Source organism: Aptenodytes forsteri, unplaced genomic scaffold, assembly GCF_000699145.1.
Source record: "Aptenodytes forsteri isolate BGI_AS27 unplaced genomic scaffold, ASM69914v1 Scaffold54, whole genome shotgun sequence".
Taxonomy (NCBI): domain Eukaryota; kingdom Metazoa; phylum Chordata; class Aves; order Sphenisciformes; family Spheniscidae; genus Aptenodytes; species Aptenodytes forsteri.
In genome coordinates, this window is record NW_008796044.1 from 2,309,035 (window position 1) to 2,336,667 (window position 27,633).

General features: G+C 49.4%; 1 protein-coding gene across 1 annotated transcript in view; it reads left to right on the top strand.

Annotated features, from left to right (window-relative positions):
• Positions 1 to 5,741: 5,741 nt before the first annotated feature.
• Positions 5,742 to 27,633, top strand: part of LOC103904482 (rho GTPase-activating protein 7-like) — a 63,199-nt gene continuing 41,307 nt past the window's right edge. The window contains exon 1 of the mRNA XM_019473835.1: positions 5,742 to 5,856. Within this exon, the coding sequence (XP_019329380.1) occupies positions 5,742 to 5,856 (115 nt within the window). The remainder of the gene's footprint in view (positions 5,857 to 27,633) is intronic.

Below are 27,633 nucleotides of genomic sequence, written 5' to 3' on the forward strand. Positions count from 1 at the left end.
CACCCTGGCTGTAGCTAATACCTTTCCTTCTAGGGCAGCACCTCCTGGGTCTTGCCTTCGCCCACATCCAGCGGTTCTGGTTAACACCCGGTTAATGCCTTGTGGCGGCAGCTGAACGAAATGCCTCCAGCTGGTGCTTACATTTAAATGTTTGCACTAGCATGTTCCCACTAGGCTAGCTGAATAGCAAAATATTGAGTTCAGTGCACTCTCACTACTTGATGTTTTTATCGTTTAAGGCTTGAGACAACTTGTAAATGCTTAAAATAGCATGAAAATCCCTGTGCTGGCACAGACTCCCAGCCTTATTGGAAGGCTGTCTGCTGTTCTCCTGGTGTAGAAGTTTCATATGTTCCACAGAACAATTATGGTAAAGCAAAATTTTAAATAACCAAACCTATATCACAGTTATCACTTAAAAGGAAATCCATAACTTAAGGGAGTCAGAATAACAAGTTGATTGAAAAATAAGAACTGACGAGCAAGCAGCTGTCCATCACGTGAGTACCCTGGCTTCAGTGGGCTCCATTATAGGAGCTCCACTGATTTCCACAATTTTTCCACAAAGGTATTAAATGAAGCTTTGTGCATATAAACTACAACTACACTGTTTCCAGGTTCTGTATGTTGGGAATGTAGTATGTAACATAAACTTTTCGGAGTGAAGGAAGAAGGAAGTGGGGAGAAGGGTTATGGGAAGCAGGTGAGCGTTTGCTCCTGACAGCAGCTCAGCTGTGAGGGCAACAGCTCATCCTGGCACAGGGAAACAAACCTTTGCAAGTTCATCATGCTGGCAGGTCTTTTCACATGGATGGGCCGAGCCCGCTCCTCATTTTAGCAGCTCTGGCCCTGGGCCTTTTCAGGACTCCATTTTTCCAGCCGTCGATGCTCCAGGCTCTGTGCTCCCTGGAGTAGAGCTAAGGCAGGTCTGCCCTTTCCCCGCTGTGAAACGTCTCGTCCCTGCAGAGGTACCAGAACTGGGAGGGTTGTGACTGCTGCGGTCCGTAGCTTGGTTCTCGCTCATTGCTCCCTGAAGGTCTCTCGCCTTTGCCAACAGGGAAGCATGTGTTTGCTTGGGACGAAATGGGCATGTTAGCCTGTGTGTGACCGTTTGCCTGTTTCTGCCCTTTCTGTGACTCTGATGTTAGGTCCTACAGCTCTGCACAGGCTCTCTGCTGATGCCTGCCGTCCTCCCTGGATTGGCATACAGGTGGCAGCATGGGCTGGCTTGTCTTTTTTGAAGCAACGGATCCGAAATAGGAGACACCGACCTGAGCAATCGGATGGGTGCAGCACCTCAGCCCCCTCCCACCGCGCGGAGGGTCTGTCTGGAGGGTGGCGAGTACCCACGTCCGTAGGAGAGCCGGCGGCTGGATGATCGGGGTCACACCGCAGCACAGGAGGACATTTATTCATTTCAGTGTATTAAGCTTACACCAGGTGACCAAAGTCTTCCTATGGATGTTTCAGATTGGTTTAACTAAATGCAATTGCTACTTTAATTTCTCTGTGAAGGCAGTCCTCAGAAGTGACAGCTGACTTGCCCAAGAAAACACACCTGCCAATATATCTGTCTCCGTTCTGTAACACCGTGCTGTTTGTTCCTGTCTTACATAATTAATCCTAAAATCTTGGTTGAACACTCCTCTTGAGGAGGAAAGAGGTGACCTCCGTGTTGCTATTTGTAACAGAGGAATATGACAGGGGGTAAGAGAAATACAGGCTGCTTTTACCACCGTGGTATTTGTAAATAAGGTTACGGATGACAGATAGCAGGTTTGCTCTTTGCTCTGTGCGTGAACATTAACTAGGGATATCTGATCTAGTTATAACCTCCCTCTGCTAGTGAAACCTCTCCCTTGGCGTGGTCTGTTTTGGGAAATGACAGCTTTAGCTGTCAGTCTAGAGATGGGAAGGAAATCTCTTACATTGGTATCTAGCAGTTGAGATGGCCAAATTTTGCACGTAAAGAAAAATCATAAATCCCTCTTACTCGACTATCAGCATGTTTTGATGCCGATGCCCAGCCCTGCTGCTCAGTGCCCGCCTGCTGCAGACAGACACAGGACATTTCTTGGCTCGCTCTGACAGCGTGCCTTGAGTGCTGTAAGAGGCCTTTGGCGAAATGATAAGCCACTTATCTTCAAACTGTGTATTTTTTATTTAATTGTGAATAAATACTCCTCTGTGCTGGCTAATAAAGCTGTCTCTTTGGGGAAGAGAATGACTCCAGTTTAACCTTAGCTGTTAAGTCATTAATTATCTTTTTTAACAGTATGCACATGCTCACACACCCCTTTAAATATTTCTGAGAGAGAGTGGCAGTATCCAAACACATTGTTACCAGCTGCAGCCAGCTCAAGCTAAAACATCACACTCACAGTCTCATTTGGGTGCAGATGAAATCCAGATGTACAAATGCTTGAGTTCTCCACAAGGGAGATGCTAAATGGTACATAAAACCAGTTGTATCTTGGCCTTTAATACTATGGACAGGTTCAGGTTATTTTTGCAATGACTCTGATGACTAGTTGTTGGCTTTTTTTTTTTGTTCAAATATGTTGTTTTACTATTCTGGATAATTTAAAAATGCTAACGTTACCTAAACGCATCTGCTGAGTGAGGATGTTTGCTTCATCTCGAAATGGCCTGATGTTTCAGGAAATGTTTCGGCTGCTGCAAGAGTCCCAAGGTGGACATGTGAATGTGAGAAGCTTCTAGGAATGTGGAGCGACTTTGCTGCTTTTTCCTAGCCACAGCTTTATTTTTAGCCTGCCTCATATTTAAGGGTCATGTCTGGGAGACAACAGGAGGTACTTTAGTTCCTTTATGTGAATAGCCTGACTGTTCATTCTTGATTTTTTTGGCTTTATGAAACAGATTTTCTCCTTTACAGCTGCGATATCTCCATGAAAACGTAGGTGACTGCCACAGACTCATTAGGCATCAAGTTAAAAATGAAATGAAGCCAAACGAGTTTGTGCAGTACGCCGGGAGCACGCCAGCGCTGCTGGGTCTGGGATTGCTCAGAGGCACCAAAACCGAAGGTCATTCTGCGCTCTCGGGAGGACCGCTTGCTGTCTCCACACAGGGAGATGTCGGCTGTCCACGGGAGACATCCGAGCAGCGCGCAGCCTTCGGTGCAGACAGCAGCCATGGCCAGCACCTGCCCACTGCTGCCCGTGGCACTGCCTGCAGCAGAGGGGCCGCACAGAGCTGCTGCCAGCAGTTCACGGCACGTTATGGGTCTGGGAGAAAAGCTGCTGCGGGCAGGAGGCACGTCAGCGATGACCAGTATTCCTCTGCCGGCTTCTTCCTGCCCTTTTAAAACTCACATGAGCTTTTCTCATCAGCCGAAGGAAAACTATGCTTCCCCAGGATCAGGCTTGAAGCAGAGCTCTGCAGGTGGAACAAAATGCATTTAACAGCTTTTTAATATTCAAAAGCTCTGGGTTTGGTTAGAAGCGTTGCCAGCATAACTGCAGTGGGAGGTGACATTAAATATATCAGGCAAACCAAAATGAACACAATTTTGTTACTTTGCTGTCTCTGCCCCAGCTGCTTGTGATGCTTTTTCCTTCCTCTGAGCAGCAGCCGTGTCTAAGGGCTGTGTGATGCCCCCAGCTGCTGTGGGTCCGGTGGCAAGGAGTTCCGCTTTGCCCCCAGAGGACTCAGGGTGTCTCTGTGTCCCCCCACGCAGCTCACCGGGATGGAAACCAGCCTCTTGCACAAGTTGCGCGCAGCTCACTGGGCACCAGGATGGAAACCAGCCTCTTGCACAAGTTGCGATATGTGTGTCTGCCATCACTCTTCAGGTGGCTGCTTACATCAGTTTTTATCCTAAATGCCTTCATCATGTTAAGTCTCGTCTTCGTGGGAAGGTAATTCCCTGCAATGGATCCTGAATGTGGCCAGGGAGGTGTCTGCAAACCATCCTGCGCAGCATGAGCTCGCTCCTCTGAGCATTTCCCTGGCAGGGAGGAGTGGGGAACGGCTGCTTGCGTGGCCCAGATACACCTGCGATTATATCTGGGGACTGCATTTGTCCAAAACCAAAAAACTTTTTGAAAAGGAAGCATATACTTCTGAAGCTTTCTCTTCATCATGATACTAACTTCAACTGTCTTAGAAATACAGGCCAAAAAATCAGCTATGCATATAAGTTTGCCGTATCAAATGCATTACATGTGGCTGAGAACTACCTGGTCGGCTCTGCAGGTCTGAATCACGCAGCGGCTCTGAGGAGGGGGTGCTTAATGCTGCAGTTCACAGCCTCAGAGCACTCATTGTGCCTGTCATCAGCTGCGCCTCCAGTCCTTGGATTTCCTTCCGCTGAGGGACATTAATTAAGTTGTCTTAATCAGGACGCAGATTCGCAGCATCAGTCCACAACAAAAGGAATCAGCTTTAAAGACTCCCGTGGTGCTCTCAGAGCTCCCCTGGATGCAGTTGTGTGCTCGGTGAGGAGCATCCAGCTGTGGGGGTTTGGTGATTTATCAGCTGAGGTATAGGTGAGTGCGCGTCGGTGATGTGTGTGCCGGAGCAGCTTGGTAAGCGTTGCTGTGCGCTGAACTCGCTTCAACAAATACCATCGAAACTCATTCCTGTGAGATATTAGACCCAAACCTGCTGTCAGAAACAGAACTGGTGGATGTGCGAAGCCTGTCCAGCAGTCATTCGTAGTCACCTTCCATTCAAGTTATCGCCCCATTAATGGCTTTTCTTTTCCAGGACTGATTTTGCCAAGGAGCTTCATTAGTGCTGAGCTATGTGTCAGGTATTTGCTTTTTGTACATACGCAGTGGTTTCCATTGTAAAACTATTTCATTGCCACGTCCCAAATGGGCTGGAAACCTAAATTTAATGATTGGGTGTGCCTCTACTTCTTCCAGCATGCTCTTATAAGAACATACTTACGTGGGCGCTATTTCCAGGCATGTAACTGAACGGGTATGTGGCAGAGGATTTTCATACGTCCCTGTCGCTGCTTATAGAGTGGATAGCACAGGAGAGAAGTGCCTTTGGAGCCGGGCTTCTCTGAGGATGTTCCTCAGGTAACTGATTAATCTGAGTCCTGGAGATCTCTTCTGTTTGAATGGTCTCTGCACAAAACCTTCACTCGGGTTAATCCTGAAACAGGATTGAAAACAGGAGAAACATCCCATTCCGCTTCTAGACCAGGCTGCTTTGTTCAAAATAAATATTAAAATAAACCCTAAACCCAACAAAAAACATCCCAAACAACTGCATACTAGTGAAGGAGATGGCAGGCATGCGACCTACCGCACAGACACTGTAAATTAGCGAGCTCCAAAAGGAGGAGGAAGCTGTTACACAGACGGTTAATGCAACGCAGTTGGGAATGCAAAGGTACAGTGCTCCCAGAAACACATGTAGCCTCGCTCTTTATTTATTACCCTGCGCGGTAGGGAGCGGCTGGGGGGAGTTGGGAATGCAAAGGTGTACAGTGCTCAGAAACACATGTAGCCTCGCTCTTTATTTATTACCCTGCGCGGTAGGGAGAGGCTGTGTTTATACGCGGTGTGACCCCCCGCGGGGGCCACTGCCCCGGGCTCTGCTCCCCCCTCTTGCCAGAGGGATGTTCATGAACTATCTGCAGACCTCTCCTGTGCAGAAACTTTTCCAGTCCAGCTCAAGAGGCAAAAGCTGGGCGAATGGACTTGCTGTGCTCCTAACACGCTGCAATTTCTTTCCAAGCCGCTGGATCCGTACGGGCGAGGATGGAGGCGTCGGGGAAGCCCCGCCTGAGGCGAAGCCTCAGCGACGACCCCAGGGGCTCCACCAGCAAGGCATGGGATGGCTTCTGGAAGAGTGCAAGGGAAAAACGCCTCGCAGGTCAGTCCAAAGGCATACTTAATCCCACGCTGGTGTGACTCAAACATCAGGGCTATGGCCTTGATCAAGGAATGAGAATACCTCTACTTTTTTGGCAAGTGTGCTCCTTTTAATGCTGCTGCGTTGTGTGTCACGCTGGTGTGTCGCACCAGAGTACTTGCCTTCACCTGTGCTGCTTTTTTCACTTGTGGGACCAAGTGGGTTTTTTGAACTGCGAGTTTGTATGTAGAGCTGCAAATTCTCAGATTTATCTAGAATTTGATTTCTAGCTTTCAATATTCATACTTGTTCTTTGGCTGGAGTTTTGTAGACGTTTTAAAATATGAAGGTGTCAGTCGGCTGCGCAGTGCCCAACAGTCTCTTCTCAAGATGCACAAGTAATGCTTAAAGCTGTATGATCGCAAGCAGTTGTGAGCACAAGCCCAGAAATAAGCCTGAAGGACTAAACAAAGTAATATTCACTTAGATACCAGCCTTTGGGTAATGATGGATAAAGGGCTCATGTTCTGAGAAACTAGTTATTGCACAGACTGCAACGCTGCTGGCCTGTTGCTTGTGGGGGGGAAGTGTGAGTGTTGCATGGCAGGATGAAATCAGTGCTTATGAAACACTTTTAAATAAAACCTCCTTCCAGAACAGCGATGTTGCTGGAAGGAGCTTTGGGGACTTTAAGCCTGGTATACTGTGGTAAAAAAACATAGGCTCTTGGGAGCAGTGAGGAATACTTGGTAGGTGAATACAAAGAGTTTCTTCCAGAGCTTTGATTTCAGATCTGGCAGATTTTCAGAGTGAAGTCAATACAGAAGTTCTGGATAAATCCAGATACGATGGAGGTAAACCTTTCCAGAGCATCTCCGAGTGCACATAGTACTGTTGTGTCCTCTTAACAACTATTGCGGGCAGCCCAGCACTGGAAGGCAGTGCTGAGGTTATTTTTAAGTTGAACTCCAAAGCTTTAAGTGGACAGGGGGTAACAAAAAAATGCATTACTCAGCTTTTGCCTGCACTGACTGCAGTAGGAGCTAATTTGATGTAAGGCTGAATAGGTAACGCCTATGCCAGTTCATATTTTCGTCCTTCTGCCATTTGTTGCCGTTATGCTCTTGGGTGTTGCTGATGTTCACAAGGACTCTAATGAACAACGTGGGCAAAAATAAGAGAGTAGGTAGTGGGGAATAGCTTGACTAAAACAAGTGAAACATGAAACCTCCAATTCGATCCTTTCAGCCTGGCAATCTGTGCCCGTCAGAGCAATACCGGGGTTAAGGACGGACACCTGCAGGAGAGGGGTTGTAAAGGAGCGGGCGATCCTGAGGGCCGGTGTGAAGGCAGAGCAAAGATCTGACCAGGCTCATTCTGCTGGTACTCCACAACGAATATTAGTGGCTCTGTCACAGCCATGAAGCTAAACCAAAGCCTGGGTCAAGCCAACCCCTAGCACGTGGGGAAGGTCAGCTTTCAACTTTAGATCTGAGTTTCCCCCTGTTCTGTGTATTTGCACTAAATCTGAGGCTCCTCTGATCATACCGTGAAGAGTTTAGATCAAGAGCTAACCTTTGTCACGCCAGGGTCCCTGGATTTTGCACCATTTAATGTCTGCCGGGGCTGGTCAGGTGCCCTGCAGAGGCAGACTGGTCTGCTGCGCGCTCAGCGGAGCCACACTACTCGGGGTGGCTGTGCTGCAGCCCTGCTTGATCAGCGCTGCTGGGAAGTGGGCAAGTCCCAGGAGGGGCAGGCGGGTGGGTTTGGTGCCAAGTATTACCTGGAACACGCGTGGTTACACCCCCCACGAGGCTTGTCTGGTGCCTGTGCTTTGCAGGAAGGTTTCTGGTATACTGCGTAGTGAAAGCATATGGAAACAGCCACTTGCAACTGTTGGGCAAAAAAATATAAATAATGGTTTTTTTGGGTGGAACCAAGAACTCCTTGTCCTTGACAGATGCAAATGCATGGCAGAAACCCTTAGAAACAGTTTGCTTCCCTGGCTAAGTCCAGATTTTTACCTTCATGTTGTCTTGTCTTTAAAAACAAATAAATAAAAACACCACCACCAGATTGTTTTTATTAACCTTAACATTGGCTTGTCTTTAAAAAGTTAAAAAATTAAAATAACCACACTAGATTGGTCCAAGAGGGCTCTTGGGATCCGAGAGCCTGACCCCTCCTTCAGGGTGCTGACCCTCCAACTTTACCATTTCACTTCTTAACATCAGCATCTCTAGTATCTCTTTGGTGTTTCTTGAAGTGTAATTGGTATCTACAAGCCAAAGCATAACTAGAAAGCTCTTAAGAACCATTTTCTAAAGGTTTCTTTTCTTCTTTTTCTTCTACCTGATGTTGTCAGGAAATCTGGGACTGGTGTGGTCGGTGCAATGTGGGATTTTGGGGTGGCTGCTGCTCCGGGAATCAGCCTGAGCTGACACAGCTAAAGGTCAGTTCTGGGCTCCTTTTGATTTTTGGTGTTTACAGAAAGATGTGAACTTGAATCTGCACGGTTTTTTTGGAAGCCTTTCTAGGATGTCAAAAATAGTACCTCTAGCTGTCCACCTAGCTGTCCAGCTACCTGTCCACAAGTCTTATACTCCAAGCTCTCAGGCTGTGCGTTAGCAAGTGCAGATGTGCACGGAGCAGAGCCTCAGGCAGCCAGCCCACACGCAGGGCCCGATGACAGCCCGGGGGTGGCGGGGTCTGGGGCTGTGCTGGGACCCTGCACCGTGTAGCACGGAGGCCAACGCTGGGCTTGCTAAGCAAAGTGCCAGTGGTGTTCCTCTTCTCTGGCACGTGGTCCCCGTCCCCAACTGGCAGCGTCTCAGGCAGGGCAAGAGTCATAAATGTTCTAGTTACTGAAAAAGGCTTTCTAGGTTTTTTTTTTTTTTAAGAAGCCTGGTGGGTTGTGCATAGCCTGTTCCACCTGTGGCTTGCACTCATCTTTGCAGAGACAAGAGATTTTGTAGCAGTATTTCCACCCAGCAATCCGCCGTTCTCTTGCCAGCGGGGCGTTCCTCTCTCCAGCCCCGAGACTGTGTTCAAAGTAAGTCGGAGCTGCGACCACCAAACTGAGATATTTTTTTCCCCTGAGCCTACAGGCACTTCACTCTTTATAAGAAGACCTTTCAGAGGTGCTAAGGGGCTTAACAGTTATTGCAAACATCCCCGTTCCTCTTTCAAAGCAATCCGCCGTTCTCTTGCCAGCGGGGCGTTCCTCTCTCCAGCCCCGAGACTGTGTTCAAAGTAAGTCGGAGCTGCGACCACCAAACTGAGATATTTTTTTCCCCTGAGCCTACAGGCACTTCACTCTTTATAAGAAGACCTTTCAGAGGTGCTAAGGGGCTTAACAGTTATTGCAAACATCCCCGTTCCTCTTTCAAAGCAAGTTATTCTTCCTTTCAGAGGTGCCAAGGGGCTTAACTGTTATCGCAAACATCCCCGTTCCTCTTTCAAAGCAAGAAACAAGTTATTCTTTGGGCTGAAGTTATGTTTCAGTTTGGAAGTTTATTGATGCTGCGAGTGAGGCACGATACGCTCCTCAAGGATGGAGCAAAGAGGCTGTTGGATTAGTTTGGGACTTTCAGTGGAGGAATAGGATGTTGGGCATTGTATTTGTGTGTAAGAGCTATGATTTGGGGGTCTCCAAGGTCCTCAAACCGCTTTGAAAATCCTAATTTTAATTTGTGCGGGCTGGTCATGACTCCGGCACTGGAGCACAAAGGAGTCTGAGCTGAGTTTGGTAGCACCAAACCCATAGTCGCTGCTTGCAGTTGTGGAGCCCATCACGCCAGACTAGCATTACAGTCCATTGGAAGCGGTGAGGGTTTATCACGTGTACGTACAAGATGTGTTGGTCAGTAGGAGTATCGAACATGAATGTTACTGAGGAGCAGAAGTAACACAAATTCTGCCAGGTGGATGGTCTCTTTCTTCTGTAAAACAATAGCCAGAACTTAAATTACAACTCTTCCAGATGGTATGAATAAGGCTCAGCATGATCAGGAAGCCTTTTGAGGAGCTCAGAGTTCAGGCATTTGGTGTTTCTCGGGAAGGTTTGCGTTATCCCTCTGTCCTCAGGTGGTGTAAAGGCATGATCTCCCACTTCTGGTCCCGGAGCATATCTCAAAGATCAGCCTCCAGGACTACAGTTTATTGCAATTCTGGGTTTCGCAGAGAGAAGTTGTAAAATAGTAATCCTGATATTAATTGGAAAATATACACACATACATGCACACACGCACCTATTGAGAGAAATGGTATATCAAAATATGTTTGCTTTAGAAAATAAAACTTCAAAAAATAGAAACTCTTTCAATAGTTTCCTATGAAAAAGCACATACCTCTGAACTCAGCCTATCCCTTCCCAGGGTGACACAATTTAGGTAATTCTTACAAACTCAAGCTACAGCTATCTTAAAAATCCATAGAGATCATCTCTTACTCCAAATACAAGCTAATGGGCTTTTGGCAGTTCGAACCTCTGCTCTTTAAGGTATTTTGATTCTGTTTGAGCCTTTCACAGCAGCCGTTCTGGCACTGCATTTGGCCAAAGCTGTTCCCTGCTGCAGTAGCATGTGCCCCAGAAGCACAGGCCTCTGTCCCAAGGGCTGTGCTGGTACGCGTGCCGTTGTTGGTGATACGGGTTAGAGCTTCATTTTTTCAAGTTTCCGTAGATATCAAACATGACCTGTTATTTGTCAGAGGAGAAAAATTATTTTTAATATAGTGTGCTTGATAGACTTACATTAGAGAAAGATGGGGGAAAATTAGGCATGACAAACGCCTTGCTTTGACAAAGTAATTCTTCATACTCTAATTGTATTGTTTTCTGTACAACAACAGAGGCATTATAAGTTATTGTGACTGAGTTCAATCATGCCTGAGATATTATTAGTTCTTCTACTTAATGGTGTTAAAACCAAAGCTAACACCAAGAAAGCAATTGTATTCAGTAGAGCAAAAGATGCATTTTCTTCTGCCTAATATTATTGTGCCTGTTCTCTTCTAAAAACAATGTTGTGATAAGGCTTTCCAATGAAGGAATTAGGGAACTCTTCAGTACGCTTGTATTTCTGAGTCAATGCAGAGGAGAAGAAAATAAAGCCCCAAGAATGGTATCAGACCTGCTCTTAGCTGGGTCCCCAGAAGGGGAGCTGTGCAAGCCCTTCCCAGCGGCTGCATGCCCCAGCACCCACAGGCTCGGGGGGCATGGGGCAATACAGCGAGCATGGCCGTGGGGATCCTTCCACAAGAGTGAGAGCCCAGCAGGATGCCAAACGCTGCAGTCACTCGGTGCGCTGAGTGACACCTCGTTCAGAGCTGTGCTTGGTCCTGGCATCCCTCCATTGCACCTTGAGGTCTGGGCTGCATTTGGAAAGGGAAGAAACTCCTGCAGCGAGCCGCACTTTCAACCATTTGTTTCTATTTTGGGACATAATATAAACTACACCGAGAGCTTTCGAGGGGGAAACAAGCCAGAGCCTTTCGAAACAAATCATTTTGTGCCAGTCCAACCGCTGCGTAGTACAAAGGGCTGGGAAGTAAAGATTTAGCAGCGTGTTTGGGGCTGGCTCCTGGATGGCAGGTTGTGCTCCGTGCCGGAGGTCTCTCAGGCGGCTCCCCTGGGCTCGCAGGAGCAGAGGGACCGAGACACCTGTCTGCCGCGCTGGGAAAGAGTGGGGGGCCAGGTGCACCCCTTGGCTCTTCTCCCCTGGTCTGCTGGGGGCTTTTTCCATAACGCCAGTTGCCTTGACAAATATTTTGCAGTGTTGTCACAAGCACCCAGGGAGACAGCAGTCCCTCCCCTTCTGCCCAAAGACCGGCAAAGCTGTACGTAATCCTAAAAAAATGAAGCGTGCCATAGCCCGTGCTGCATCCCTGCCCGCTGCCGTGGCGCGGGGCGGTGGCTGGGAGGCAGCGCTGGCTGGAGGGGAGGGCTCCCTCTGCTTTGTGCCATGCTGCCTCCCTTTCCCCCAGCGATACCTGCCCCAGCCCCGTCCCCAAGCTAAGGCAGTCCAGCCGGGCCAGGCAGAGACACTTATCCCCCTGCCCGCGCTGCCTCTGCACAGCATGCCTGCAGTGCTGAATGCACAAGATCCTCTCCCGGGGTTTGACAGACCCTGGGTGGGCGCGCTCCCCCATGGGCATTGCCAGAGGTTGCTTTGTGTTCAAGGGAGGTCACCGCAGGCTTTATATTTACATTGTGACCTGGTGCTCTCTTCTCCTGCCTTGCCTGTACAAAACGGAGGGGGTAGGAGCAGTGTTTTTCGCTGTGCCAGCAACTCTGTAAGCAGCAGGGCACGTTGCAGAGCCCTAACATGGAGCCCTGAACATGTCTGGTGGGAGTGGCAGGGAGGAGAGACCTGGCCTGGGCTGGAGATGCTCAGAGTGCTGCAGGAGGCAGCCAGCCATACCCAGGAACGGGACAAGGCTGTCCCCCCACTCAACCAGGTCACAGCAGGGAAGCGTGACAAACATCAGCCAGTGCTCTGCCACGCGCAGCCCCCATCCCTTGCAACACGGGCGAGTGTTACAGGACTGAAGAGGCATTTGGTGAAGGAACTACAACGTTGTCCACACCAAAACCTGCTAACTGGAACAAAACCTCACCACTTGTAAGTGCTGGGAGAAGGACAAATGGCATTCACTGGTGTTACAACATGAGCTTTAGTGTGTTCATAGCGAACCACACTGCGTGGCACCTACCTGGTGTCCTCTCCCCAGTACTGGCCAGACGCAGAGGCATGGGGACTCCAAGCCTACAGAAGCACACCTGTATGCAAACAACATACATGACAATACCACTCCAATTAAAAAGTATTTAAGATGTGAGGATATGGGCATGAGTGACCCTGAAAAGGTCTGCAAAGAAAGGGGAAGATGACATGCTGCTCCGTGTATGACAGGATGGCCAAAATGCTAACATGACGTGTGTGCACTGACTCCAGGAGACTTTAAGGAGGAGCTGAAGAAGGTTGGTTACTTTTCTGACAACAACCGTTGCCATTGCTCCTGGGCTGCTGTGCTTAGCCCAAGCATCGCAATTCAAAAAAGAAATTGGTAAAGTGGATAATGCTGTCACTGGACACCACGTAGGCGATCCAGCTACTGGATTTCTTCAGTTCCTTCTGGCCTCCTGGTCTCCAGCAATGACAGGGGAGCAAGCAGGAGCCTGCGGTGCTCCCGCGGTGCCGCTGCTCCTGCAGAGCCAGGTCGCTGGCGGGGGGAGACTGAAACTCCTGGCACTCGGAGGAGCCTCAGACGAAGAGAAGTTTATTAAAGGAAAGGCAAAATGGTGATGTTCTACTGGTGCTCTTTCTGGTTCTCTTTCCTTCTCTGATGCCCGCATCTACCCAGGCAAACCACCACTCCGTTGCTGCCCAGATGGCTGCCAGCTGACCCACCGACTACACAACTCGTTCACTGCAAGCTGCACAGAAATGTACTGCTCTGTCTTTGTAAACAGGCTAAAAATATCGCGGTGCTGTTTCTCCAAGGGCCTGGGAGTTCAGAGAGGCTGGGAAGGAAGCCGGGGTCAGGCTGCCTCTGGGGACCAGGCACAGGCATCACACGTAGGCGCAGAGCCACGGGACGGTCCCCTCCGGCTCTGCAGAAATGGGGGCTGGCTAGAAGACTCAAGGCGTCAGACACAGCGCTGGTGTCCAGCTGCCCCAGCCCTGGCGAGTCAGTGGTGCCAGGTCTCCTCAGGTTAGTGCTAATTGTGCAAGAGTGCAGGAGATGCGACTTGGAAAGCCCCAGAGCTGCGTGAGAAGCCCGGTGCAGCAGCAGGGAGCAGCCTGGGGTGGTGGGACTGCTCACAAAGCTTGGCTTTGGTTCTGCTCCTCTTCTGCAGAGTAATTATTCTCTTTTCTGTATCACTGCATGCATTGGGTTCAGCAGTGCGGGTAGCAGTGTCCTGCAAAATGCTGCCTTCTCCAGGCGGTGCCACCCCCAGTCAACCAGGGGTAACACTGTCTTCGGGGCCCCTTTTCTGAAGGGTGCCCTGTGTGAGGCATGTGTCTCCATTTCCTCTGATTTCTGGAGTCAGAAAAGACTGTTCTTTCAGACATCCTATTTCAGAAGCAATTAAAAGCTAATTTCTGTTCTCATCACACCAGTGTGCCTTGCTGAAGTCCATGGCTGTCCTAACCACAGCCCGGTCAGGATAACCAGGACCTGTGTCTGGATGTCTCCCTCCACAAGTGATGCAGAAGCATGTTCCAACTAGAAACTCACCAGGAGTTATTTTGGTTTGCTATATATGCCTGGCAGCCACGAGGACCTGGAACGTTTTTGGATTTTCTTTCATTAGTGCTTAACCTCGTTACCTGGTGCGAGACTCTGCGGCACAGAGTTAATCAGTAATGAGCTCTGGTGCCCCATCAGGCATCTGTTGTGTGCTGTGAGCAGCTGAAAACGGAGACCAGGGATCATCTCTGGTCTCCCAGCAATAACAGCAGTGATCTCTGCTGCTGTACGCTACCTGGTTTGTCTGTCTCTCCACAGTACTTGTAAATTCAGTATTTCCCCTACATGAGCTGTGGCAGTGGGAGCCAGGGATCAGCTGCTCTCCCTGGGCCTCTGGGAACTGCCTGGTGCTGGGCAGTTCTATCTCAAGCGAAGAGGGAATAGGTCCAAAACTGAATAAATGCACATGGCGGGCCATAAACACATTAAAGCCCAAATATGCTACTAGCATCCTCTAGTGTCTACCCGCCTGAAAACGCAAGGGGACCCCAAACCACCCAGCACTCGGGTGGGTTGGCAGGGAGGTCGGTGCTGCCCTCTCACCCGCTTGCGTTTGCGTTCCTGCAGCCAGCCTCACCCCAGCGTGCAGCAACGCCCAGCCACACTCACCGTACAGACTGTTCATTGCAAAATAAATTCAAACCGTGATCAGCTGCCTGTTCTCCAGCCAGAATGAATGGGATAGAGAGATGATTGTTTTAAAGAAAATAACCTTTGCTGTGTAAGAGAGTTTCCGTGTAAAAGCACTAGATTTAGCATGCTTTTCCCGTTGCCTCTGGCAAAACTAGAGCAGAGTGTCAGGGGTGGTGTCCGCATTATAGTGCTCAGTAATGTGCTTTGCACTGAGCTCATTCAGCTGGGCCACGCTCCAGTTTATTGAGGATTTCTCACTGTTGTAACTCCAATGCTTTGAGTACCTCTGCGCGTTTCATTCCCCTCTGTCCCGCAGCTGATTTAAACTCTATGTTTCTTGTATTTATCTATTGACAGTATTTCTTGCAGGGACCTGTGCCACCCACACCTTTGGCACTGTCAAACTCAATCCCCATTGCAAGCTCGGTTGTAGATGCTGATGCAAGACGGCAGCCGAAGGGGCTGCTGCCGTATACCGAGAGAAAGAGAAAGGAAACAGCATGTCAGAGCCCCGGCGAGATGGGAAGAGTGGCTGGGAGAGGCTGTGACCGAGCTGCTCTTTCCCAGGGACGATTCTCCACCCCATCCTGGGTGGGATCTCGGCGGTCCTGCTTAAAGCTGAGCAGACAGGGCTGGAGTTCAGTTGCCCTGGGCAGGACTTGCTCGCTTGCAGGGACACAGGAATGACTTCTGCACAGGACAGTGATACGTTGCAGTTCGCTCTCCCCATGGAAGGTAGGAGGAGGTTTATTTTCTTTCCTTGGTTATTCTATTTCTTTAATGTTAATCCCAGGAAACAGGGCGTGAGCTGTTTTGGGGGATGGAACGGCAAAGGTGTGGGTCTGGCTGTTCCCTCCTGGGATGTGCTGCTTCTGCCTGTGCTCGTTTAGACGGAAAACAGAAAGTTTCCCAGCGATAGATTTTGTTTGGGATTTAGAAAAAAAATGCAATTATTAGAAATTTTGAAATCTAATGCTTGAGCAGCCCCGTGACACGCAGGGCATTTAATGCTACAGCAAAGCCTGATCTCTGAAGGGACGCAGCACAGCGTGAGGGTTTCGTGCTCGGCAGAGGTTTCTCCTCTAGAGGGTAGCAGCTACCCGCGCTGCTGCCGCCGGAGCCGCTGCGCGGGGAGCGCACGGCACGGTTTGCAGCGGCTTTAGGGGCACGGCTTCAGCTCCCCGCGGTCCTGCACCGCCTGAGATTCCCTACGAGGACTCGAGAGTCCTTTTTTTTTTGGGGGGGGGAGGGGGGGAGATATGCACGTGTGCAGGAATATATGCACGTGCGTGTGGTTTATTTTGTTGTATGTCCCACGGATCGTTAGTCATGAAATCCCACTTGCTGGCCAAGAAACGGAGGTTTTAGTTTGTTAGATAAAAAGTTCTGTGTCTCACTGCGAGTGTCAGCCCAGGGTAGGCAGGGCAGCGGGAGAGGGCACTGGAGACTTCTCACAGGGCTCCATCACTGGGACCTTTAGTGCTTGCCGCTGAAGTCTTGTCCTTGCCCGTGCGTGTACAGCCAGGGCAGGGGAAGGGGCTCCCACAGGGGATGAAGCAGGGTGGCGGGCAGCATGGGAGCCAGGAAAGCAGCAGCAGTGTGTTGTGGTGGGGAAAGAATGTTGGCCCCTGGGAAAATGTCAGCATCAGAGGAGAAGGCCCCCTGAGCACCAATGCCTCGTCCTGAAAAGCAATGGCGAAAGCGATCCGTTTAGTGGGAGGAAAAAAGCCAAGAGGGGGACCTTTGGGGTGGGTGCCCTAAGCCTGCAGCAGCGGGGTGGCTGTCCCGGCACCCAGCACGAGCAGGGGCTGGTGAGGGGCAGCGGGTGCTGCTCTAGGCTTCAGCACTCAGCCATGCTCCTGGCTCCTCCTCAGAGCGGGAGGAGGTTTTTGGGTATGGGTTGAGTATGTTTGCGTCTCAGCTGGCTTGACCCCTCGGTTGCTCTCCCACCTCGCTCCTGCTGCGCCTGGGTACCCTTGGCAGGGCTGGAGCCCCGCGGCAGCACCCCCCCCCCGCCTGCAGGAGCTGATGCCCCTGTGCTGGGGCAATCCTGGCATTGCTCCAGCCATCAGCTGGGCCAGCTTCAGCTCCCGCCTTTGCCAAAGGCTCGCTTTGCAATGCTGAAAAAATCCTACAGTAACTCTGACAGATCTGTAGGAGGGTATTAAGTGTCTGCATGTCAGAGGGTGGCTTTTATTTTATTGCTCCATGTAAAACATTTTGTATTCTCTGGGCAGGAGATGGAAGTGTTACAGTGAATGTTTTCAGAAAATGAATTAGTGTCATGTCGTCCTTCCCAGCGGCGCTCCCCTGACAGACGGCCGCTGGGGCCGCGGCTGCCCAGCCTCGCCGGCAGCTCTACTCTCGCGTGGGCTTTGAGGACTGTTTGCCAGGACCACAACTGGGAATAACACTGCATTTATTGTCCTTTGCCTCTCTATAAAATAAATCAAGCTGAGTTTTCAACCTTCTGTTTGCTGATGCTCTCCGGCCAAGTTTTGAGTCAATTTATTTCTCGTTGCTTTGTGTCACCCTGGTGATGTCCTGAGCACAAGAGCTGAGAAGAAACACAATTAGTTTGCTGCATTTGAGGCCGGGGTGAGCATCCATCTGTTGGTACACACAGGTCTTCCAGGCAGTGGAAAAGGTGTATTTTTTAAGGTAGAAAATCACTTGTCTTTTGGAAATAAATAAATTATTGACATAAGCTAAAAGTCATAAGAGGAGAATGGGTTATGTTGCCAGATATTCACCGTAAGAACATTATGCACTTGAGTGCTGATACGACAATGTGGTGGGAAGTGACCCAGAGGGATGCTGGCTGGAGGGCAGGAGGGGCCAAGCCGCTGGCCATGCCATGCCCAGCGGCAGGGAAGGACCCACCTTGCCCCACGGCTGCTGCGCCACAGCAGGCAGGCAGCCACCATCTACCTGCTCTCCTATGCGTTGCATTCACTGCTGAGAGCTGCTTGTAAAGCCAGTAGAAGTGCCCGGCACAAAGCACAAGCCTGAGGCAGGCAGTAGGGCGACCCAGGTCCCGGCAGTACCCGTTCGGGGTGTGCAGTGGTGGGGAAACCTTCTGGGGTGCTGCAAAGGCCCCCCGAGTGATTGTGGGGCTGCTGGGGGCAGTGCTCCTGGCGGTGAGCAGGGGTACCCTCTGTCCTCAGCGCTCGTCCTGTGGTCAGAGAGCTATTAAGAGATGGGGAGGTGGTTCTGGAAGTGTTTTCATGTGGATTGCTGTTCTTTTTGGTATAAATTTGTCATTCCAGCTTCTGAAGTCCACCATTTACAAACACTTCCAGGGTTAGCATTACCTGACACCTGCCAAAAACCTGGCCCGCATGGTCTGGCAAGACCTGTGCAACAGGGGCTGAGCGCGCACACACTGCCTGCTGTACCTGTCCCTCCTCTGCCTCTTCCCCTTTCCCTCGATGCTCCTGGGAAAAGGCAGGACCTGGAGCTGTTGGAAGGCACGCTTGTGTGGGAAGGGAACCTGGCTTCTCTGGTGAATAAATAATACCAAATAAGTAGCTGTTTTATGCATTAAAACAAAGCTTTATGAAAGGCAAAAGACAAAGGAAAGGCCCTGCTGACAGCTCGGTAGGTTTTTACTGTGGTGCCTGACATCTTCTGGCTGCTGGAGCCTGGGGACTACTTGTGAGTCTCAGCTTGGTTCAGCGACCTTGAGCATCTGAAGTAGGATTGGTCCTGGCCACCCTGGTTTCAGCTTTCCAGGGCTGTGGTACTGCAGACCTTGCTGCTGCTTCCATCGTCTTCCAGAAATGGGGCAGGAGTGGGGCGTTTGCGGGGGATAGAGGTTTGTGGTGGGTGCACAGAGGGTGGTTTTAGGAAGAGGCCGGTGCTCATGTGCTGCGTGGCAGCTTCCTGCTCTCCTTCCCAACTCTCAAACAAGAATGAGGATCCTCTTGAAATTTGACCTTTTTTCTCAGTTTTACTTATTGTATTTGGTAATTGTTCCTCCTTTCTTCCACGAAGCAGCACAGTAATCAGATGACGTCCCTGACTCATGCTACCTGGCCTTGCATGATGGGGCCTTTCTATTTGTTAGGCAAAGCCTATTGATTTAATTTCTGTATCATTATTCAAGCTAATATTGAATATGTCACTGATGATGGTGCATGAAATCGAACAGAGTCTGAAAAAAAGGGTGAAATATTAAATAAACGCTTGCCAAAGGACGGGAAGGAGGTGGAGGTGAATGTGCAATAAGGTTACATGGTGCCGTGGCTGCTGCTCCACCTCTCCGGCTGCACGCAGGCTGTTAGTGCCTTCGGCTTCTGGGAAGTGTTGGCAGGGCCGCCTGAGCTGGTCAAACACCAGCACCGGTTGCTGCTGGGGGACACGAATTGGAAGCCATGTCAAACAGTGAATGACCAAACTTGTATCCAATCCCACCTAGCTCCTGTGGCACTGTGCAGCTGCAGCCATGGCTCTGGAGGTGATGCCGGCAGAGCGGTTCACTCGATGGCTACCCGCAACGGGAAGAGGACAGGACCTTTCCCGCCTAGTGCAAGGAAGATGAGAGCTGTCTGCCGAGGTGGATATACTGTCCCTTTCACCAGCACATCTTGGCCTAAGCAGAAATAGCCGTCATACTCGACATTACACATAAATATGTAATTATGCATAAAGATGGGTCTGAAGAGTGTGTAATAAATGCAGACACGTCTATGGCTGGTTGTCCAGGGACTGTGGGAAAGACCTGTCCAACACAGCTTTCTCTAGGCTCTTGGGGTAACTTGCCACTAGATGTCACAGCGTGCTTGGGTTTTCGGCTGGGGACCAGGCGTGCCACCGGTGCTGGGGACCCCCACCCAACCCACCCAGAGTGGGGGCGAGGCTGTTCCCTGAAGTCCCTCTGTTGGGCTGAAGCAAATAAATAGCATCTTTATGTCTGTTCTTTTCTTTTAGAGCATTTTGGAAACATTCTTAGATTTCGTATGTCATTCAGCAAAGTCAGAGAGACCAACAGGTGAATGAAGAGGTTCGCAGGCTGCCAGCCCGCAGGGGTTACCCCGACGGGACCCCTCCCCTGGCAGTATCCAGTGGCCCTTCTTCCATTGCAGCAAACAGCAAACTCTCATCAGCAGTCAATTTAGCAGGAGCACACTATATGTGTTTCAAAAGCTCTTGCTCTAAGGGGGACACGTTTTGCCATCAGTCCGTTGCACGAGGCAAATGGAGGCCAGAGCTCGTGCAGCTGTCTGGTACTGACCTCTGCCTAAACCATATCAAACAGCTATTTATAGGCACACAGGAAACCGTGCTGGACCCTGTGCTTCCTCTCTCGTTTGAGCTGAATCTTTAGGCAGCTCGGCAGCGCAGGGAGTATTAATTTTGTGTGCTTTTTCATTGAACATTGCGCTGAGCAGTAGTAGAATATGTACGTGGTCAGGTTTGGGCAGGCTGGTAACGAGATAGGCAAGTCATCTTCTAAACTTGTTACAGTTTTATAAAAAAAATGGGTATATTGTTAAAAGACTAGAAGAGGATTAGAGTGTGATGCATTTGCTGAATAAATAAATGAATGACAGCATTTAAAGCCCCCTCATGGAAGTGATTAATGATGTACTGACCCAGACTGGCAAGGCCACACCACCACCTGTACCCAGGCAGTTCTTCGATGAAGTGTGGCTATTGAAGTAACGATGGCATCACTCTGCTGCATTCATTTGCCATCAGAAACGAGCATGTTTTTGACAATCTCAAACTGAACAAATGACACATCCAGGTGTTACCCGGGATAGACAGTGGTAGGCCTTACTCGTGTTCAGTAGCATCGCTGATCTTGAGACTAGGGTCTGCCCAGCCTGAGTGGAGATCTTGTGCTCTGAACGCTGGTCTTCAACCTGGAGAGCAGCTCCCTGGACAGGACGCTGCTCCCTCCCTGCTCCCTCCTTACATACGGAGAAGTCGGGCGGACGGGGGCGTGCTGCGGGGGGAGGCAGGACTCATGCACCGTGTGCGCAGGGAAGTGGGCCGCTGCCCACGACCCCCTGGATCGCAGTGTGCCTGTGCCCTCTGTCTCCTCCTGTCAGGACGGATCTGGGGACCTTCACACAGAGCAGAGTGCCTACTAGTCTAGGTACCCCGGAGTCTGTGGGGAGCTACATACTTAGCTTCCGCTAAGGCGGTATGTGCGTATGAGTAGTAGATTTATATTTCCAAACAGCAGCTGCACACCAACCCCAGCTCACACACTTTTGTGCCACAGGAGGTGCCCTACAAGTGACCTTGAAAGACCGAGAGCCCACTCCCAGCTTGGCCGTGGTGAGCAGTTCCCCATCAGACACCACTGTCGAAAAGGAAAAGGGCAAAGCAATGTTTTACTTCATAAATCACACTTTTTTTTCAAGTGTATGTATGTATCCAATTCTTTTCTTCTCCCCATGTCCAGAAAACAGGGCTGGTCCCATGCTGGCTCTACCTGCTATGTCAGCACGTGAAGATGCTCTCATAGGGTGTAAGGGTTTTTCAAAAGGGTCCATAATTTAATAAAAACATTCCTGAAAAGCCTTTGGTTTTCAAAAGTTATTTAGAAAGAAAACTCATTTTGAACCTCAATGTCCTTCAAAATGTAGCAGATGATTTGCTCTTGCAGTCACCACTGACGCTGTGGACCCAGCGTGTCTCATCAGACCAGTGTAGCGGAAGACTCTATATGTTCAATGCTTTAACTGATTAGGCTACTAATTACAGAAGCTAGAGAGTTGTTTAAAGCAGCTGGAAGGAGAAATCGCAGGGATTTTCCTTCAACTGCTTCCAAACTGATAGGACATTAAACAAAGAAGAACTTGGAGAAATTTAAATTACAGCTTGTGACCTGAATGTCAGACATCGTGCTGCACATACACTGAGGAGTGCGTTCTCTCTGCAACAGACAAGATGGATGGGGTATAGCTGCAAACCACTCGCTACTATTGATTTTCACCACATGAATCTTTCTGACCAATAACACATTATCATTTTGCTTTGTCTGGGATTGCCTCCCCCCCCTCCCCTGGCACCAGTCCAGCATATGTACAAATCTTATTTAGTCACAGTTAGTGACTGTGCCTCAATAGTAGGAGTCTCCCAAAATACTTACTGTGCTTTCTCCTTAGAGAATGAGGCTTGAGCCACCCCTATCATTCCCGCCTACTTGCAATAACTATCACAGCAAAAGGTGCTTTGAGCAGGGGAGGTTGCTCCTCTGGAGAAGAAGGATTTATTGGTCAGGGGCCACCCTTCGGTGCTGGGAGGTGGGAGTCCAGTTCCAGGTCTGGGGAAATGGCGTAGCCTCACCATGGTTCAGAAAAGCATCACTACCCTGTTTCAGTGGGGGTGGGAGGATGGATGCTTGGGATTACATGCAGAGAGGAGAAAAGGTGAGATACATATAAACACCAAGAAAACCAGTAAAAGCTTCTCCGGGCTGTCCCGCCTGAGTGTCTTAAGGCTGAGTGAGGTCCTTGCGGAGGAGGCAGTGGTGCATGTTCTGTGGCCTGTTGGCAGTTCCCAGGGGCTGGCCTGGGCCGTGTTCCCCTGTCTGGGGGGAAATACCCCAGTCTGGTGAATAGGGCATCCCTGCAGCAGGGAGCAGCCCAGCACCGGCTCCACGTGCTCACCTGGGTCTGAGGCATGGGCAGAGATGGGAGCTGGTGGCCAGGGAATCAGCATCAGCCCACGGGGCAGCAGCTCCTGCTCTGAGCAGCCAATGCCCGGGGACACCGCCTGCCCGAGCCTCAATTACTGCCGGAGCGCAAGGGAGGAAGTCTTCTCCTGCACGGAGACACAGGTGGTGCGGGAGGGTGGCACAGTCTAACAGGTTTACTTCTGTAGGAGCGTGCTGGGACTTAGGACAGCAACTCTTTGGGGAAAAAAACCCCAACACTTAACATAAATCTAATTTTCTGTAGTTATCACCAATCTCAGATTAATTCTGCAGCATGCCAAACTGCTGCACACTACTATATTTATTATCTACTAATGTATATATTAAATGTGATTTCCAGATAAATCAGGGCTTCTGAAGGGGTGTGCAGAGAGGAGCGGGCTGGGAGGCAGCTGGCCCAAGTGCTCTGCAGGAGCAACATGTGGGCACAGAAATATGCAGGGCTCCGAGCTTCCTTTCATTCCCCCCCCCCCCCCCCGCCCCCTCTCTCCTATTTGATTTACACCAGTGAAAGAGCTGAATCTGGAGCCTGGCAATTAAAACTCACCAAGGAAAGCCCAGGGTACGTTAAAGAGCCGTGTGGTTAGCACAGCTCCCGGAGCAGCTGCCAGGAGGAGGGTAGCGGGGGGAAGACCCGGCACCAGGGGCTGCAAGGTGGGAAACTCACGGTCCCAGTGGCTTGCCCTGAGCAGCCATCCGCACAGCCAGATGGCTTGACGGAGGCGTTAGCATTGCTTCGCTCCTTTCCTAAGGCTATGTGAATACTCCTGGACGTGAAGTGCATTAGCTTCTCCTCCTCCTGCACTCAGAACCTGACTTTTTGCCATTTATCCCACTCCTACGACGTCTGGATTCATACAGGCTCACGCTGGTTTCCCTGTGGCTGAGCACAGTGCCCTGAAGCTGTGATCTGCTGGTGCCAGGAAAGTCTGCACTTACCAGTTGTAAGGAAGCTGCCTTTTCAGTTTGCTTCTAGGCTCTACCTTCAGAGCTGCCCAACTTTGTAACATTTTAATGCCATGTGTCAGGGAGTTTGCCTAATATAAATGCCCTGGTGCATGGTGTCTGTCGAGGGCAGCACTGCCTTTCTGAGGAAAGGTGCCGGAGCCCGGCGGTGGGCAGTGCCCCTGGGCCCCCCTTCCGGCACCCCATGCACCCCATGGGTTCTGCAGCCTGGCTGGGCTTGGTGCATGCACAGCAAACAGGGCTTCTGCGCCTGCTGCATCCATCATCTCAACGGCAAGGGACTCCAAGCACAGATCAGGCTCCTGAGGTGTAGAGCTCGTCCATCTCAGGGAAAGAGAAATTCCTCCCTGGGGCCTTTACTGGAAGCGGCTGGACGGTGGGGAAGGCGATGGCTCTGCTTCAGGGGCTGTGCGTTTCCAAACAAGGAGGTGGCAGTGATGCCCCAGAGCCAGCAGGTCTCCAAGTGGAAACAACCCCAAAACCATTCTGTGCCCAGTGAAAGTGCACTGGAGAGGAGCTGCCCAGTATCTACCTGAATTAAGTGTCTGGCTCAACATCAGACCAATTGAGCCAATGGGCATTTTTCCTTTGATTTCAGAGCTGTGGGGTGGTTCCTCCACGACCTGCCGAGCAGACCCCAGGATCCATCTGCACGGTCAGGCATGGCAGTGAGCTGGACTGAGGGGGACGTGCTGAGCGTGAATAGGAAGGGCTTTGACTGAAATTCTGAGACTGCTGAACGTTTCAAGACAAGCTGTGAACACTCTTTAGCTCACACACGCACACAAGCAGAGCCCACGTGCAGTCCCAAGGTATGGGATCCACCCCTCGGTTTGTCCTGGAGTCGCTGCAGCAGTTGGCACAGGAGCGATCTTCTGTTGCCAGGAGAAGAGAGCACACGATGTTCAGGGAGGAGAGGTCAGGTCTCTTCCTGTTTAGATGTTTTAAAAAAATGCTCGAGCATTTTAGTGGAAAAATGACTGAGGGAACCATCCAAATTAGGAAACAGGAAATACTGCACTAGCATAAATATAATTTTGACAGCTGAAATGAGAGGCAAGTAGTTGTCAGGTAGGGCTGGTGAGCACGCTGCTGGGCCAGCAGCTCGTGCTGAAGCTCTGCAGCCAAGGGGCATGTTCTCATTGCCATGCACAGGGACATACCTACTCAGCAGTCGTTACTAGTGTTGTGCCAGCTTGAACGTCGGAGCCAAGTCAGTGGGTGTCTTTCATCTCGGGTTCTCCCAACGTAGTGCCAATAGTCAGTAAGATGCGTCCTTCAAGCAGGGGACTCTTAGTATTTCCAGCAGTGGATACTGAAAACTATGACACTAAAATCAGAGGTTTTATGGAGTGTAAGTTAGTAGCAGACTTTCCATTGCCAGGTTACATGTGTGATGAAGTTAGGTGTTCATATCTCATGTTAGCCCTGCTCTTGACTCTTTCTTCCCTTCAGCAAATCACTGAACCTCCCCAAGCCCCTTTCTAGCTATATGTTAAGTTGATGTAATGCTGCTTTTAATTCTGTGCAATTACTCAGTTACTCCTGCATCTGATTGCAAGTAACACGCCCTTAGGGCTATGATTCAGTTTTACCCATTGATTTGCTGTGTGACCTTGAGCACCACATTAAATATACTTTTAATATTCAAAGGAATTGTGCTCATTTATGCTCACGATCATGCTGTTCAAACTCGTGCTCTATACCCAACTTTCCAAGCAGAGTCTGCTTGTTATTTATTGTGAAATTTAAAGACAGAAGGTAACCTCTTCTAAAATACAAAAGAGATTTGGGAGCCTAAGTTCCATTCAAATTCACCTCAAGTGAGTTTCAGTGGAGCTTGAAGAGTCTAAGAAATTTAGATACTTCTGAAAATGTCACCCTAGCTGTACCTCCAGGGTCTGACATTACACAGACACCTGAATTACTAAGGCAAGTTCCCTTTGCTGATCCAACCTGATTGCTGCGGAGCTTGCAACGCATTAAGTATTTGCATATTTAATGTCTGCTAATGCTGGAGGGGGAGGATGCCTCAAAGTGAAAACTATTGTGCATTTAAATGTGTTCTTCTTCAAAGCTCATTTCAACCCCAAGCTGAGTAGTAACAGCTTCCTCCAGCTCCTGGGAGCCATTTTGGAGGGGCTGTCTGGTACCGCTTGCTTTCTTATTTTAGTCACCTGTATGTTCTGTGCATTGAAGAGATGAGCTAGTGAATCGAGGAGTGGTGTCTGTTTGAAGAGAGGTCTTCTGGAAGAATGAGTGGCCAAGGGAGAAGCGTGGGTAGAGCTTGTCCCGTCACTAGGATTGGCCCCTGCCTGTGATGGTACAAGGTTTTTGAGAGTGTTTTCTTTTGTGCATGTTTGTGTAAGGAGCAACTGTGGTTTTCTTTAACTTAGTTAGAAGATCGTTGTGAAATAACATGGACAAGAAGCAAACCTGTTTTCTGAATATTTTAAGAACTTGTACCTTAGGTTTTGGTGTATGTCAATTGAAAGTAAACGAGGCTTGGAAAAGCAGCCAGTATGGGTTTTACCCTGGCACCCTTCTGGGAACAAGCAAACACAAATAACCCTTTCCTAAAAATGTTCTTTGCAACCCCACCCTTCAGGAGCGATCTTCTCTGCAAGGATGTAAGTCTGGACAACATTGGCAGTCAAAGGCTGAACTTTAGCTCTTGTTCATACTCAGCAGTTACTCTTTGGTACAAATAGCTCCCTGGAGCCAGGAGGTGAATTGCTGAGAAACCACGTACCACATAGAGTGAGTGAGGATTGCAGAGTCTGGCTGCTTGTCATCCCAACCCAATGAAAAGCCATGGGCTGGGCGACAAGAGGTTGGAGTGGGACCTCAGTGACGGCAGCAGCAGGATTTCATCCCCACTCAGTGTTCTTCTCTGTACCTGTATTGCAAAGGATTTAAACTGCAAAATCCCTGCACTGCTATTGATGCATTAGTGTTGTGAGCAGCTCGTGTCGGCACACCTGTAAATGGGAGCTCTGCCGTGCAAGTTAGTTCTTTGAATCTGTAACATGCTTCATGCTCCTTGCCTGTGAAACAACATAGAAGTAAGTGTGATGTGTAATTTCTACAAATACTCCAGCTTCTACATAGCAAGCCCTCAAACCACTGAAATAGTTATATGACATCAGTGAAGACAAGGGCGGTGATAGACTTAAATGGTTTAAAAAAGTAAAGCTACCAGACCTCAGCTGTGTTCTGATTATTTTCTTTGAATTTGCTTCCTTTTCATTGCTTTTTTTATACTGAGACATAAATAATGTGAAATTCCAGATCACCCATGGGTCTGAAATTTAGCTGTAACAAGGACTTCTGCCAACTTTTACAAAAGGATTTTGCTAACATGAAAGAAAAATAGCTCATACATAATAAAGACTCCTCCTGACCCATGTTATCCTTTTGCATTTAAGGTCAAACATTCTGAAAGGAGAAAAAAAAAAGATAAAGGAGATGCAGAGAGTCAGCTGCAACAACAAACCAAACCTCTGTGTGAAGGTCCTCCTATCAGGGTTTTGTCTTTCAGGCTGTTCGCAGCTGCCACTATGTTTTTTCCTTGGCCTGAATAATGTAAATACTGGGCTGGGTAGTGCTTTCCTTTACAGTGGTGTAAATCTAGGTTGGAGCTCAAACCTTGACTTGACCATAGACACACTTTATCCCTGGGATCTCAGCAGGACAGCATGTGGTATAAAATTAATCACGGGTGTAAATCTATGCAGGACTTCTGCCCAGTTCTGCGAATTTGACTTCAGATGACCTCAGAGCAGTTCCTCTGGACTCTAGCTGGTGTGACACAGGCCAAATTTAGCTTAGTACATTCTGCTGTACCCACCATGGAGGTCCTAGCCAAGAGCAGCTATTTGGTAATAAACTGATAATTTTGAAATTCTTCCAGTTTTCTTTTTCTTAGTAATAAGTCTCTCTGTCCTGCCAGAGAAAATACCTACAGGTTTCATAATCAGCTTATTCTGCTGCTGAACTGATTATGCATTTTGAATGGCTAAAGTAGATGTTCTTTTTGCCAATAATGAGTAGAATACTTGTCTCCTCCTTATATTAACTCCTGTCTCCAAGCCTATGCCCTCATGATTCAAGACTAGTGAATATTTAAGATGTGGTGGGAGCATGCTGGTATGAGGTATTATCATACGGTGGCCAATTTCAAGTTCTACTGATGGTTAAGTGAAGATGCTAAAAATGCAATTGAAAGAGGAACGTCTGGTTTAGAAGACTGGCAGCAGGAAGAGCTT